General features: G+C 32.0%; 1 protein-coding gene across 1 annotated transcript; it reads right to left on the reverse strand.

Moving 5' to 3' along the window:
• Window positions 1-4476: 4476 nt before the first annotated feature.
• LOC139515565 (kelch repeat and BTB domain-containing protein 8-like) lies at window positions 4477-12876 on the reverse strand. The gene is made up of 7 exons (XM_071305143.1): window positions 12815-12876; window positions 8588-9683; window positions 7705-7897; window positions 6936-7133; window positions 6367-6467; window positions 5414-5551; window positions 4477-4670 (listed from the first exon to the last, which is right to left on the reverse strand). Exons 2-7 carry the CDS (start codon window positions 9657-9659, stop codon window positions 4477-4479), a joined length of 1896 nt encoding a protein of 631 aa, XP_071161244.1. The 5' UTR covers window positions 9660-9683; window positions 12815-12876.
• Between the last annotated feature and the right edge of the window lie 4368 nt (window positions 12877-17244).

Raw genomic sequence — 17244 nt, forward strand, 5'->3', positions numbered from 1 at the left:
TATTTATGTAAATAAGATATAGTATGATATTTATTTAATCTACTGATGTATGTATGTCACTTATTATCTAATCTTAAAGATACATTTACCACGAACACTGCGTAATTTCTATCTAATTGTTATAATGTTACAGGAAACATCATGATAATTATTTGATTTGCTTTGGATATGACAAATCCCTTTCACTCAAAAGGTCAATGGACATTTTAACAATGTCTTACTTTGCCAAACAATATGGATACAATTATTTCATTTTGAGAAGACATCAAACATCTGTTATCCTATGTTTTACGTAATAGTTGACACAAAATACTTCAATGGCAGATTGTCAAAAAATATTGTTTATCTAATTTAATGTTTATTTGTTTATTTTTATTTCAAAATAATAGATCGCTTTTTTAATCACCATTTTAAGTACATTTTGTATACTAAATTAAGTAAAAGAGGGACGAAAGATACCCAAGGGACAGTCAAACTCATAAATCTAAAACAAACTGACAACGCCATGGCTAAAAATTAAAAAGACAAACAGAAAAACAATAGTACACATGACACAACATAGAAAACTAAAGAATAAACAACACGAAACCCACCAAAAACTAGGGGTGATCTCAGGTGCTCCGGAAGGGAAACAGATCCTGCTCCACATGTGGCACCCGTCGTGTTGCTTGTGTGATTACAAATCCGGTAAATAGTCTAATTCGGTAGGTCACATTCATGAAAGGGAAGGGGATTGTAGTTACGACGTAAGGTAAGTAAAATACATCTGGACAAGTTCATTATTTTCTTGTTCAGATATAAAGTAGATGTCATGTAACTCAAAACCATACATTTCAGCTTGGATATCGAATATCTCTGTGAGCTTGATTTAAAGGATATTATCGACATTGAGTATTGTGACCTACCAAGATCTCTGTTCTGAAATTAACTCAGTTGTATAATTCAAACTGAGACCTAGGACAACAATGCAGATTTCATCTGTTTTCTCAGTAGTAGCTCATCAACCATCCTTTCATATTTTATTCCCTATCTCAGTTGATAAGTTATGGGTGGCAGCATCCACATCATATGAAATTATTTAACAGGGACATTCTAATATTATTTAAGCAGGATTATGAAAAGAATGCCACAAAACCAGGTTCAACCCACCATTTTTTCCTTTAAAAATGTCCTGTACCAAGTCAGGAATATGGTCATTGTTATATGATTGTTAGTTTCTGTGTGTTGTTTTTTCTCTCTTGGTTGGCATATACTAAATGGATTAATAAGCTTTGACCATTGGTAAATTACTGTTGTCTCTTAAAGATATCTGTATGTTTTGATGTTTTCTCTGCAGAAAAAGTTGCCATATTGTGTAGAAAAGCTAATGTTCATTTTAATTATATAGTTTGATATATAAATATTAAATATAAATTTCACTTTGAGATCAGCTATATTGACAATCGAGTGTTACATGCTTATTTCAGAAAAACCTTTCATCCATGTTGTTTACTGTTTGTTTTGAATCAAGTCAAAAAATTCTTTTGAATATCTAAAAAAATTTCAGATTAAATTGATACCTGTACCAATTGCAAGTCAGGAATATGAAAATTGTTTTTCATTTGTTTGATGTACTTGAGTTTTTGATTCTGCCATTCGATAAAGGACTTTCTCTTTTGAATTTTCCTTAAAGTTCAGTATTTTTGCTATCTTTACTTTTTATTGTAGTATGCAAACCTTAAACATTTTAGGGCAGGACCATGTAACTTCATGCTTTGTACAATACAGATATGCAGGGCCGGATTTTTACATGTGAACAAATCATTTAGCCATCTAGTCTATGTATTGTATAATGAGGAAAATACTGATTTTTGAAGTCTTTAGTTAGACAAGAAATCAGATCAATTCTGCTCCTCTAAATACAACACATTATCACAAAGCTAGAAGTGAACAAACCTCTAATGCTGCTGCTCTAAATACACGCACATTATCACAAAGCTAGAAGTGAACAAACCTCTAATGCTAACAGTAAATTATAAGTTTTTTTCTTTCTAAAATTGCATTTAATACTTATAATTTCTATACAAAAACAATCTATAATTTAAATCACAGTGTTAATTTTGATAGCAGCTCATACATACATTGGTAAATGCTTTCAAATAACAATATAAAAATGACTTCACCATAAGGTGGACCTCCACAATTGTGGTCACCATAAATGCAAGGTAAAATAGATATACAAACAATATGAAAATGTCAATATAAACAAGTTTCAGAATCTCATGTAATGCTTAAAGTAATTACATTGTTTCTTTAATTAGCAATAAGTTATGTATATATACACATCTAAGACACATTTAAACAAGTTCCAGGTTTCCATCATTATATCACAATTTTTGCTATATAAATAAACTGTTACATTACTTCTATGGGTGGTTCAAGGAAGGAATTTACTATTTTTAGCCCTAATTAATTACATATTATTATTAGTGTTCATAATGCACATGAGAATAATTAGCTTAAAAATTAATTGTCTATTACTAAAGAATACTCTTTCACAACATTTACAAGATATGACATACCATATCCAATCTTCCATCAATAGGTTTACAGTTTTTATATGAAATCCTGAATAATATAACTGTATTGTATCTTATTTCTTTCTCTGTCCACATCTTCAAACATCATAATAACTTTTCACATCAAAACAAGTGTAAACAATTTGTGTCAAAGCTTTCTTTCATAAATATGAAATTTAATTAGATAAACAACTTACAGGATTTGCCATCACAAGACATTAATATGGTAAAAAGAAAGAGCATAATAAAGTTGCAAACATATGTTAATTAAGGATGAATGTTACTCTGTTTTATCAAGCTTTAGAAAAGGATATAATAAATTGATAGAATATAAATAACAGAGAAGGCATATAAAAAGTCCTTGTCTTTCAGATGAAAGACATTGAAAATTTGGATCAAAATGAATCACTCTTGATCTTTATACACTTAACATTTGTATCTTTTTCTTTCAAAAACTATGAAAAATAACAAGTATTTTATAACATTTGAAAAATAGCTTTTTAAACTGTATGTATAAGAATTATGACAAGAAAGGTAGGGGTTAGATGGTAAAATGTTTAATGAACTGTATGTATAAGAATTATGACAAGAAAGGTAGGGGTTAGATGGTAAAATGTTTAATATACTGTATGTATAAGAATTATGGCAAGAAAGGTAGGGGTTAGATGGTAAAATGTTTAATGGCACGACATGGATAAAACCAAAGAAATCCAAAATATTTCACAAAAAGTCAAAAACAAGAGCAGCTTTAAAATGAGAGCTCATGGTAATAAATATTTAGCAAATTGAATGAAAATCAATTAAAATTTTACATCTCACAAAAATAGACTAGGAAACTCCTAAAATAGACTAGGAAACTCCTAAAATCCTCAAATTATCTGTAGCTTCCAAACAACAGTTTAAATATGGCAGTCATGATAATTTAAAACATCATGATGTAAATAATCTACAACTAATCTGATTTCTGATTTGCTTTGCCTCCAGACAGTCTTTTTAAAGAGTTGTTGGGCTGTGGCACACCAAAGTGCAGTCCTTATTGAAAACATGTTAATTGCCAACCAGACTTGGTGGTGTGTATGTGTATAAAAGATACAAATTAATAAGAAATTGGTTAATGCACAAATTATTTACATGAAATTGGATATTTTACCATTTCAAGATGGAAACTTGGTTTCATACATTTAGGGTAGAAATTGTCATCATGATTTCTATATGGACTACACCATTAGGATGACAAACAAAATGAGTTCTTAAAAGGCTGTCAGAGGAATCTTGTATTCATCTTTAAAAAGACTTATATCAGTCAAAAAGACTTATATTAGTAAAAAAGAGTATTCAAAAGACTTGTAATAGTCAACAAGACCTATAATAGTTAACATGACCTTTCCAAGTCAACAAGATCTAAACCTACTATAATCAACAAGATCACTGATTCTTTGGTGCTTCATGATGTATGTTAGCTATAATCAACAATATCACTGATTCTTTGGTGCTTCATGATGTATGTTAGCTATAATCAACAATATCACTGATTCTTTGGTGCTTCATGATGTATGTTAGCTACAACACAACAATATCACTGATTCTTTGGTGCTTCATGATGTATGTTAGCTACAACACAACAATATCACTGATTCTTTGGTGCTTCATGATGTATGTTAGCTACAACACAACAATATCACTGATTCTTTGGTGCTTCATGATGTATGTTAGCTATAATCAACAAGATCACTGATTCTTTGGTGCTTCATGATGTATGTTAGCTACAACCCTACTATAATCAACAAGATCACTGATTCTTTGGTGCTTCATGATGTATGTTAGCTACAACCCTACTATAATCAACAAGATCACTGATTCTTTGGTGCTTCATGATGTATGTTATCACTGATTCTTTGGTGCTTCATGATGTATGTTATCACTGATTCTTTGGTGCTTCATGATGTATGTTAGCTACAACACAACCAAATGTACTCATAACTGTAGGTAATTCTTGTCCTTCTGCCCACGTCTGTCGTCCTTTCTCTTCTTTTAACCAACAGAGTCCTGCCATCCAACTTTTATCATCTTCTCCACCAACAATCAATATGGTGTTTCCATATTTTACAATTCCTTAAACAAAACATAATTTGTTGTGCATTTATTTAATAGTGTAAATGTGTTTATATAGATAGGTAACAACAATATCAAAATCAAACATTGTGATTTAGGAAACATATAATGGATAAGGTAAAATAATTCTCAACACAATTTTTTCTTGGTGGGTGGGGGGGGGGGGGGTGGGGGGTTATGTGCCAAAATGAAGTTTGTAAATGTTTACCTTCATTAGTAAAAATAAACTATGCAATAAAGTACAATTTAAATTATCATAAAAGTAGTTATGAGTATTTCATATAAAGAACATAAAAAAAATGAATAGTCTAAGGGCAGATAACCCCTATAAATAATGTTTAATGTAAAATATGTATTAAAGTTTAACCTTTAAAAAAAAATATGTGCATAATCTTTTTTAGTGAAGACTACTTTTGTGTATAAAATGAATACAGATAAGGGATTTTCTTTGTTTTATATATTTCACTGGGCAATAAAATCAGTTCATTCATAAGTATGAAAAATGTAACTTACATTTCCAGTAAGAAAATCTATTTTCACAGACATTTTGTTTGATGATTTTTAATTTTTGCTTCATGTACAAAAAAGATACTCTCAATTTTGTCAGTTTATGTTTTATATTTGGTGAGTTAACACTAACCTTTTATCTAATTTGTTTTTAAATTACTAATTTATATTCTTAAAAGAACTGAAAGAGATTGAAGTACATGATTTTTTTATGATATTGTAAGAAACTAATTTACCAGCTCCACATAATGCATTTGGAAGTTCTGGTCCTGGGCTCCAGGTCTGGCTCTCTGGATCAAATATCTCTACAGAACTAACACAGTGTTCTGGTAAAAACTCTCTCTTCCATTTCTCACTTAATGCTGAATTTCCACCTAATTAAAAAAAACAAACAAACATAACCTAGTGAAGGCTTTTAATATATGATCTAACATTTTATTCTAACCTTTCTAATACAAATTAAACTGGGAATATTTATTAAAAAAAAATGCATATAAAAAACTTTCTTTGAAAGTTGCACTGAGTGAACAGAGCTGTTTTATAATCCAGTAAAAATATGTTGAGTTGATTTATAATAATTTATACATGCTGATTGACTGGTCAAATATAGTAAATCTTGTGTTAATTCATTAATAAAGGTGTGCCCTTAATATTTAATTCCATGACACACATCCATAAAGAGAGATATATTACTGTTATAAATTATAACACAACATGTGCCACATGTGGAGCAGGATCTGCTTATCCTTCTATAGCACCTGGAATAACCATAGTTTTTGATGAGGTTTGTATTGCCCATTCTTTAGGTGTCTATATTTTGTTTTTTTTGTTTTTGCCCTGGCTTTGTCAGATTGTTTTTGACTTATGAGTTTGTCTCATTAGTATCTTTCGTCTCATAAGTTATGATCATTGTGCAAAGGTTTGTTATTTTAACATGTTTAAATGAACAAATGATTACATAATATTTATAATAGAATCTTAAAATATATCCTTCAAAAAGTAACCATGTAAAGTAGGACAAGCTAATATTTCAATTTCTGCAAAAATGAGTCTTTTTTAAGTCTTTTGTAGACAAAATGTGTGCCTGACGTACACAATTTAAATCCTGGTATCTACGATGAGTTTAATTAGCAATAGAATGGATTTAACAAAAGATTATTTGATGAAGGAGGTTTCCCAGTCATATTACCAATAACATAGATCTTGTCTTTATACACAACACTCCCGGCTAGAACTCGAGCTATATTCATGGGAGGCAACTCTGTCCATGTATCTTCTGTTGGATCATACCTTAAATATACATCACATGAGTATTACAAATATATGAAAGGATAACTATTCAGGCTCATATCAATACATTTATAATTAGAAGCATTTTTGTATTAAAATGACCATATGTCTGCCCCCTTCAGGGTGAATAGGTAAAACTTTTATATCTATATTTCACTGATCAGAAAACTTGACAAATAATCACTGTAATTGCACCAGAAGAGTATGAATTTAAGGTTAGTAATCAGCTATTGATATATAAAAATTTCTCCCTTTCTTAAACTTGTTATAAACTTGATGGTTTTCTGTAACCATAGAACATAGGCCTTACAAATTCATAAACACTAAGTTACTAACATTTGTGGATGGTTTTCTGTAACATTAAGTGATCTTTGATAAAACCTAGTCCTTACCTATACACAGAGTTACTAACATCTGTGGATGGTTTTCTGTAACATTAAGTGATCTTTGATAAAACCTAGTCCTTACCTATACACAGAGTTACTAACATCTGTGGTCGCCTCCCCTCCAAAAACATACAACCTTCCCCTGTAACTCAAGGCTGTCATAAATCTAAGAGCCTTTGGTAGAGGAGCCACCAGCATCCAGGCATTAGAGTGGGGGTCATATCTTTCAACACTACTAAGTATCTCTGTCCCATCCTGACCTCCAATAGCAAACATGTACCTGTAAATAATTGTAAATAAACATATGTGTATATGTGTATTGTCTATAAAATGTTGAAACAAGTGTCATTAGGCAGTTAGTTTTCGCAATTGAATTGTAACATATTTTTCGTATATGGGCCTTTTTATAGCAGACTGTACAATATGTTTTTTTTCTCATTGTTGAAGGTCATATGGTTGCCTATTTTTGCTTACATCCACTTCATTTTAACTTTGGGGATAACCAGGTTCCATGAAACTAACAAGCAAAAGTTGTACACTTCAGATTTTAGTCAAATTTAAACATGTACATGTTATATCTTTAGCATAAATCCGGACAATGTTTTTCTCCTTTGAATTGTTTTGCATTATGTTATGCCTGGGCCTTTTACATGTTGAATGCTTTTTAGTGACCTATCGATGTTTACATTTTTTGCCCGAATTGGGTTAACGTTCCAACAGATACATATAGTTGTCTCATTGGAAATCATACCAAATCTTTCTTCTTATTTTGAGTCTGTCTGCCTAGGTATTCCAAGTCATCATATACATTGAAGGTCTGTCCCAACTTTACTCCACCTAATTAAGCTTACCCATCAACCACTGTGAGTGAGAACTGTGACCTACACATATTCATCTTGGCCTTAGTCTGCCAGGCACATTCTAACTGATCAAACATATAGAAGTTGTTGGATACCCCCTCTGTTGTGATAGAACCTCTGTAGTTAATCTTCCGTATGGCACCTCCAGCTAAATAAACCTGATTCTCTCCTGTTATTGCACAACCTGAAAGTCACAACAGCAAAGCAGAATATTATAGTGATATATACATGTAGCATGTGTGAAATAAAATATAGAAAATTTCTGACATGTTATTGTCTACTTAGGAATGTTAATACTAAATAACATATCTATTTTGAAAGATATTATATACAGTACAGTTGTCTTTTTCTTTTTTAGCCACCGTGTTGTCAGTTTATCTCTGATCTATGAGTTTGAAGGTCCCTTTGGTATTTTTCTTCCTTTTTTATATGTTATCATAGTCATATGTCTACATCAAATTTATAAAACCAAATTGAAAGAGATGTTTCTTCAACAATTTCAAATATACATGTACTATATATTTCCTGTTGTATGTGATATATTTTTCCTTTTACAAAATGTACCACAAAATCATAATTTCCAAAAATATGTGTTTTTTCCAAGTCCTTTACCATGTTTACGGTAAACTCTTGAAATACTGACCATCATTCAATCAAGTACAAGTACATACCATTTTTGTCAAATTAAGGAAAATAAAATTGAGAATAAAAATGGTGAATTTTGAAATGTTGGCCAGGATCGATGGAGGCCTGAAAGTACCTTCTGAAAGGTAGTCTAACAGTTTTTGACAATGTCAAGATCCACTAACTAGCAAAAATACATACAATGTACAACAAACATGTCATAGATTCAACAGCTAGACATACAACTTACCTGGAGTATACAAACTTTGTGGCAGTTTACATATAGAAATGACTTCTCCTGTCTTTGGCAGTAGTAACTCCATACTATTGAATTTCTTGAGAGAATCTTCAGTGTACGGATTAGCTATGATCATTACTCCCCTCTCATATAACATGCCTTGTCTTGGCATTAAGTTCAGATCCATTTCCTGTTGTCTATTTCGTAACATGTGGTAATAATGCACAATATCTAATGTCTTCCGTAATGATTCACAGCTCCTCAATAAAGTGTTTGGATCAATTTTATCACAGAAATAGTATGAAGTAATGTTTGCAAACCTTACACAATTCATGATCTCCATTAAATGATTTTGTCTTTTTTCCTTTTCTGTCATAACCCATTCTAAGCATGCTTCAAAAACTGTCTCTTCAACCGTAACGTTAATATCATCATCACTGACAATCTCCACAAGTTTATCGGCAGGCAGAGATAAAAATTCTTGCTGTTTACATAATACTGAAAACTGATTATTAATAATCTCTTTTGCTTTTAAAGCTAAGATCTCACACTCATGTGCTTTGGCAAAGAAATAAACACCAATACAATTAACAACAGTGATATGATTCATCATGAATTCAGCACATCCTGTCCGTAACGATAACAACTGGAATCGGTTAGACGCAGACAATAAATGTTGTACGGTATCTTCTGATAAACTCACTTGTCCTGTATATATATAATCTAACACTAACTCCATTGTTAACGAGTCAATCTCATGTAATGCAATCTTATCTTGGTGGCTTTCAGCCATATCTGTTGAAAACATTGCCATGAAAAAAGGACTGGATATTGCCAAGACATTTTTATGGCAGGGAAAATCTTTCCCATCAACTGAAAGCACAACATCAACAAATTCTTTGTTACGGTATAGTTTTGAAAACCCTCTAAGGAAGTTATGGGCCCTGTCTTTGTCTAAAAATAGATTATTATTTGTTGTGACACCATCCCCTTGCTCACTGGTCTGTGAAATATTTGAGTCAATAAGACTTGAGCTCCTACTCTGCTGAGACTCTACCAATACCAAACCATTATTGTTTTCCATGACTGCACCAACATTAGTCAATATCTGAAACAAATGTAACATTGTTGTCATTATTATATATCACACTGCGGGTAAATTATCACGTTGTGATTGGTTTAACGCTGTCACGTGTGACCCCCTATGAGACCGTAGGGGGTTAGGAATTTTCATAGGGGGTTCATGACGCGTTAATGGTGACGTCATCTATTAATGTTGTTGTGTTTCATTGTTTATTTTTCAACAAAACGCAGCAGAAAAAGTCCAGCGTGCGATAAATTCTTTATACGGTTAACTTCTGACCCCTGATCCATAGAGGATGAATAAGGAAATAATTTTTAAAAGGTAAAATAGTTTATGATGGTGTGCATACTCAGATCAGGAGATAAGACATCAGATCTGAGATTTTGTCATAAAAGTAAACCTCTGATGTCTGATATAAAAATTGTCTTTTAAAGTGTTTTTTTCTTGAATCTTCCAGCTAAGTGTAATTGGTTTTAAGTGCATTTTACCCTACGGCCTAGTACAAATGCAGTAGCCTTTCTGTTTGCATGATATGTCAGTTGAAAGAAATATTTAGAAGATTCTGTTTCTTGCTGATTGTTTCATTACCTGTAAAAATAAAGAACATTTACTAGGATTACCTTTTCTTTGAGTACTAATATGACTTAGAGACAAGTAAAGTATATTATATTATTCATGCCCCTTCATCTTTTTTATTTGTGTCCAACATGTTCAATTGATATCCTATTGGTTTAACTGTAAATAAAACTATATGAAATTACACCTCAAGCTTGATGAAACTTTCTGCAGCCTAAACACATCAAAAGACACTAAAGTCATTGTAATTATATTATGGATTTATATGAATATTAACAAAAGCTATATCTATATATCTTGTCATCACTGGAAGTTCGCCCGATCTCAAATAGTGTGCTACATGTACATTCTGTAGCTATGGAACTGTTCATAGCTCTTAATTTACATGTACTTTGATTTACATGTAAGGTCCTAATGATACTGATTTTTTTTACATATCGGTTAAAAACTCATTAGAGTTTATGTTGTCTATGTTTTGTATACTTTGCCGACTCTAAATAAAGCTTATTTATTTATTACATTTTTTAAAAGTATTTAGTCGTTTTATTGTTGATATTCACCCCAATTTGTATCTAGTGTTAAATTATGTATTTATATGACAACACTTTCTTGGTATTCCTAGTTATTGGAAGAATTTTATACACATAAGTAGTATACCTTAAACAACAGTTATTTTTCATTTACCTGTAGATATTATAATGTATTGTGTATTGTTGTCATTATGTCCCGTCAGGAGCCCTTAATTGAAAAATAAAGAACTTTGAACTTTGAATTAAAACCGTTTTTTTTCAAAAGTGATTATTTTCGAAGGGTTAAATATTTGTGCTTGTGTCTTGCCATGGCTTTGTTTGGACTTGTTTGTTTGCTTTTTGGCCTTGAATGTTTGTCCCTAATATTTTATTAACTGTGCATTTGTATTCAGGTACCGCAGATCAAATTTATTCGTTCACAGTGTGTTAATTTACATTTTTTGATTGAGTTTTAGTCTTCCAATTGATATTTTATCGTGTGGTTTTCTATGTAGTGATGTTATGCTATTGTTTCAGAAAAAGGGAGAAGGTTTGGTACCATTAAAACGTTTAATCCTGCTGCAAATGTTTGCACCTGTCCTAAGTCAGAAATTTGATGTACAATAGTTGTCGTTTGTTTATGTAATTTATACGTGTTTCTCGTTTTTTATATAGATTAAACTGTTGGTTTTACACTAGTAAATTTGAGGCCCTTTATAGCTTTTTGTTCGCTGTGAGCCAAGACTCCCTGTTGAAGGCCGTACATTGACTTATAATTGTTTACTTTTATAAATTGTTATTTGGATGGAGAGTTGTTTCAGTGGCACTCACACCACATCTTCCTATATCTATTTAGTTTACACTGTTTTTTAAAAAGTTTTAATAACGGTATAAATGAGCCTGGGTGATGGTCTGATAGTGATACTACCTGTCTGATACTACCTGTTGATAATGACAGTACTGGGCCTGGGTGACTGTCTGATAGTGATACTACCTGTTGATAATAACAATAATTGACCAGGGTGACACTGACAGTCTGATACTACCTGTTGATAATAACAGTACTGGGCCTAAGTGATGGTCTGATAGTGATACTACCTGTTGATAATAACAATAATTGACCAGGGTGACACTGACAGTCTGATACTACCTGTTGATAATAACAGTACTGGGCCTGGGTGATGGTCTGATAGTGATACTACCTGTTGATAATAACAATAATTGACCAGGGTGACACTGACAGTCTGATACTACCTGTTGATATAATAACAGTAATGGGCCTGGGTGATGGTCTGATAGTGATACTACCTGTTGATAATAACAATAATTGACCAGGGTGACACTGACAGTCTGATACTACCTGTTGATATAATAACAGTAATGGGCCTGGGTGATGGTCTGATACTACCTGTCTGATAATATTTAACAGTAATTGGGCCTGATTGACGGTCTGATACTACCTGTTGGTAATATTTAACAGTAATGGGCCTGATTGACGGTCTGATACTACCTGTTGGTAATATTTAACGGTAATTGGGCCTGATTGACGGTCTGATACTACCTGTTGGTAATATTTAACGGTAATTGGGCCTGATTGACGGTCTGATACTACCTGTTGGTAATATTTAACGGTAATGGGCCTGATTGACGGTCTGATACTACCTGTTGGTAATATTTAACGGTAATTGGGCCTGATTGACGGTCTGATACTACCTGTTGGTAATATTTAACGGTAATTGGGCCTGATTGACGGTCTGATACTACCTGTTGGTAATATTTAACGGTAATTGGGCCTGATTGACGGTCTGATACTACCTGTTGGTAATATTTAACGGTAATTGGGCCTGATTGACGGTCTGATACTACCTGTTGGTAATATTTAACGGTAATTGGGCCTGATTGACGGTCTGATACTACCTGTTGGTAATATTTAACGGTAATTGGGCCTGATTGACGGTCTGATACTACCTGTTGGTAATATTTAACGGTAATTGGGCCTGATTGACGGTCTGATACTACCTGTTGGTAATATTTAACGGTAATTGGGCCTGATTGACGGTCTGATACTACCTGTTGGTAATATTTAACAGTAATTGGGCCTGATTGACGGTCTGATACTACCTGTTGGTAATATTTAACAGTAATTGGGCCTGATTGACGGTCTGATACTACCTGTTGGTAATATTTCACAGTAATTGGGCCTGATTGACGGTCTGATACTACCTGTTGGTAATATTTCACAGTAATTGGGCCTGATTGACGGTCTGATACTACCTGTTGGTAATATTTAACAGTAATTGGGCCTGATTGACGGTACTACCTTTCAATAAAAATGAATAAGATGTTCTTCATAAAGGATGAATGAAAACACTAATGCTGACTAACTTGAATCTTATTTTTCAGAAATTGCCGGAAGTTTATTCCAGTATTGTAAAATGCGGTTCAAAACGGACAAAGTAAAATATCCGGATTAAATACAAATACAAATATTTTATTGGCACAAACTCAATTACAATAATTGGCAACGGCCCATACAACTAGTATACTAATAGTAATGATGCAGCAATTAAACAATAAATACTACATAGCATATCATTGGGCACATTTCGAACAATGAAATGTGCAGTTATAAATATCAATATATATAGGTTAATTTGTAAGAATAGACTACTGACATAAGTATATTGTATGTTATAGCTTCAAATTGTTCATATTACTCATTTATAAGGAAATTTTTCCTTGATTCAAATGAATGATTAATAAAAGATGATATTAATCTAAGTGTTTTTCTACACTTATTATTAAGTAATAGTTTAATATATTCATCCTCAGTTTTAGATTGTTTGTCATAATTTTTAAAATAGGACAATTTTGATATAAGAACATTTCTTTGTGATTCATATTTTGTGCAGTGCAAGATAAAATGTTTTTCGTCTTCTATATTTTTATTATGACATAATTTGCACAACCTTTCTTCTCTGTTAACTTGCATGTATCTACCTCTTTCAATTTCAAGATTGTGTGCACTTAGCCTTAGTTTTGCCAAAGGTGCCCTATCTTTCAACATATTCAATTGGTCAACATAGTGTGCACGTTTATTTGAAAAACAAAAATGTCGAAAAAATGATAGTTTTGATGATTCAGTAATATATGAATTCTGTTCTTGTAAAATTTGGTCATGAATTCGTTGTTTTATTTGAGCAAGCATAGGTGTAATAGTTATATCAAAAGATGTTAAATATGAGAAACCCAGATTATGGATACATTTCTTCATATTACTTGTCCATAGGTTGTTTTCTCTTGTTTGAATAAATATGTCATGAGCTAAGATTTTGTTAGATGAGATTAAATGATCTAAAAATTTCATGGAAGACAACAAAATTTTAGCTTTTAAGGGGAGTCTACCAAGCTCACTGCGACATGCATGGTTGGAAGTTTTACAGTGAACCCCCCGAATTTCTTTTATAAATTTTATATGAAACTTTTCATATGGTTCATTCTCATTATTTTTTTGAATTGATTCAATACCCCAAACTTCACTTCCATATAATAAAATTGGAAGTACCATTGTATCAAAAAGTTTTTTCTAAAAGTCTACTTGAATTGTTGAGACTAAGAGATTTCTTTATTTTAAATAGAGCTTTTCTAGCCTTTTCCATCAATAAATTGGAGGCCAGGTTAAATTTGCCATTGTATTTTAAAGTTATCCCAAGGTAACAATATTTATCAACTGTCTCAATATAATATTTGTTGATAGTAAAAAAGTTTTGAAATGATTTGCCGTTAGAATTGAATATTAGGACTTTTGATTTTGTAGAATTTACTTCCAGCTTCCAATCTGTACAGAACTGAGCTAGAGTGTCTAGACTACATTGTAGTCCTTCTGGACTACTTGACAATAGTACCAAGTCATCGGCATATAACAAACAATGAATCTTATCATCACCAATTAGCACAGGGTCTGTGCTATTGTTTTTTAAATTTTCAACAATATTATTAATAAAAATATTAAATAGTAAAGGGCTTAGAACATCGCCTTGTTTAACACCTCTTTCAGATATGAAAGATGTACTTGAACCATCATTAAATTTTATTCTATTCTTTGTTTTGGAATACATTGAAAAAACTATGTTAAAAATTTTCTTTGGAATTCCATGTGTTAATAGTATATGGAATAATCCAATTCTCCATACCGTATCAAAGGCTTTTTTTAAATCAATAAATGCAGCATAAACTTTCTTATGTTTAGTCTTGTATTGTTCAATAATTGATTTCAATGAAAAAATATGATCAGCTGTTCGATTATGTTCCATAAAACCAATTTGGTTTTTGCTTATCAAATTGTTGCATTGTGTAAATTTTAATAATCTGGCATGTATAATCTTGTTAAACACTTTTCCAAGGTTCGAACTGATAGAAATCCCTCGGTAATTTCCAGGGTCGGCCTTACTACCCTTTTTGTGAAGTGGGACAAGAAGACTCTCATTCCATATTTTTGGGAAGATACCTTCATTAAAGACAATATTGAAAAGTTTAACAAGAGATTCCATGGTAGAGGTGGTACCATTTTTTATCATCTCATTAGATATAAAATCAATGGATGGACTTTTACCATTTTTTAGTGATTTGATGGCCTTTACGACTTCACTTGGTGTGATTACACCATTAAGCTCATTTATATCATTATTAAAAGGTAATTTAGCCTTTAGACTTTCAAAGATTTTTGTGACTTTTTCCTGAAAACGATTCATTTCGGGGTGTTCAAGAGTTAGTTTTTCAAAGTGTTCCTTAAAAGAATTATAAGGTAATGATTCATTTGTTTTACAAGTTGATGACTGATCTAGTTTGTTAATCAATTTCCAGAAAACTTTAGGGTTTGATTCTACACAATTATCCAACTCATTACAAATCTTTTCTTTGTACTGTTTCTCTTCGTATTTGCATCTACGTCTGAAGCGAGAGCGAAAAGTATAAAAAGATTTTCTATATTCAGCATTGAACGGAAATTTGTTGACCAATTTCTCGTAGTTTTTAACAGAGATCCTCAGATCTTTACACGATTCAGAAAACCATGGTTTTTTCTGTGTTTTATTAGATTTGTTTCTTTTAGGTTTACCCCTTTTAATGAATTTTGTGGACATATTAGCTGTTTCTATTAAAATTGAATTGAATTCGCCAACCATTTCGTTGACATCACCAAAATCTTTTTGTATGAAGTTGTTAAATTTATCTTTAATATTTTTACTTTGAATATTTGTTTTGTAGAGCTCTATAGCTTCATCTGACCAAATGAATTTGCCTGGTAAATCCTCAAGTGTTGAAGAAAAATTACAGTTGTTGACAATGTTAGACAAAATACCACATACAATAGGACAATGGTTTGATAAAGCAGTAAATTCATGTACTTGGAAAAAACCCACAGAATTAAAAAGTTCATTTGATACAATTGAGTAGTCTACCATTTTTAGATGGTGACGTTCCCTTGTCACCATCTTATGGTGTTTATATATCTCAACTTGTACGATTCGCTCGTGTATGTAACAATGTATTAGATTTTAGCGAGAGAAATTTATGTATTACTGAAAAATTATTACACCAGGGTTTTCGATATCACAAACTGGTCAAAACATTTACTAAATTTTATCACCGGTATAAGGAAATAATTCGTAAATATAACTCAACATGCAGACATCTTATACGTTCAGGTATTTCACATCCAAAATTTTATGGAAATATTCTTTATAAAGCACAAAAATGTCAGTATTCTCCTCAGAAACTAACAAAACCTTTAAATAGACTTATTAAAAGGGGATATAGTTACGATACTGTTGTCAGGTCATTAAAGATTGCATATTTTGGCTTTAACATTGATTCACTGATAGGGTCTTTGCATCGGAACTAAACACATTTATTTCTAAAAAAACAGTTGTTGGCATGACACGGGTTATGTTCTTCTCATATATTTTATGATAGTATGATACTAAACCCCTAACGGGAGGGATTGTACCTGATATTCATATGATGAAGACATAATCTTTCAATCAGTTTAATTGAGGTCTGGAGCTGGCATGTCAGTTAACTGCTAGTAGTCTGTTGTTATTTATGTATTATTGTCATTTTATTTATTTTCTTTTGTTACATCTTTTGACATCAGACTCGGACTTCTCTTGAACTGAATTTTAATGTGCGTATTGTTATTCTTTTACTTTTCTACATTGGCTAGAGGTATAGGGGGAGGGTTGAGATCTCATAAACATGTTTAACCCCGCCGCAATTTTGCGCCTGTCCCAAGTCAGGAGCCTCTGGCCTTTGTTAGTCTTGTATGATTTTAAATTTTGGTTTCTTGTGTATAATTCGGAGTTTAGTATGGCGTCCATTGTCACTGTACTATTATGCATATTTTAGGGGCCGGCTGAGGGACACCTACGGGTGCGGCAATTATCGCTGCATTGAAGACCCATTGGTTGCCTTCGGCTGTTGTTTGCTCTATGGTCGGGTGG

This window comes from Mytilus edulis, chromosome 3 (genome assembly GCF_963676685.1).
Source record: "Mytilus edulis chromosome 3, xbMytEdul2.2, whole genome shotgun sequence".
Classification (NCBI taxonomy): domain Eukaryota; kingdom Metazoa; phylum Mollusca; class Bivalvia; order Mytilida; family Mytilidae; genus Mytilus; species Mytilus edulis.

Coding starts and splice junctions, on each gene's coding strand:
- LOC139515565 (XM_071305143.1), bottom strand. CDS start 9,659: ATGGAAAACAATAATGGTTTGGTATTGGTAGAGTCTCAGCAGAGTAGG. Junction 7,134..7,704: donor TCACTCACAGTGGTTGATGG/GTAAGCTTAATT, acceptor AATTATTTACAG/GTACATGTTTGCTATTGGAG. Junction 5,552..6,366: donor AGACAAGATCTATGTTATTG/GTAATATGACTG, acceptor TTTTTTAATTAG/GTGGAAATTCAGCATTAAGT.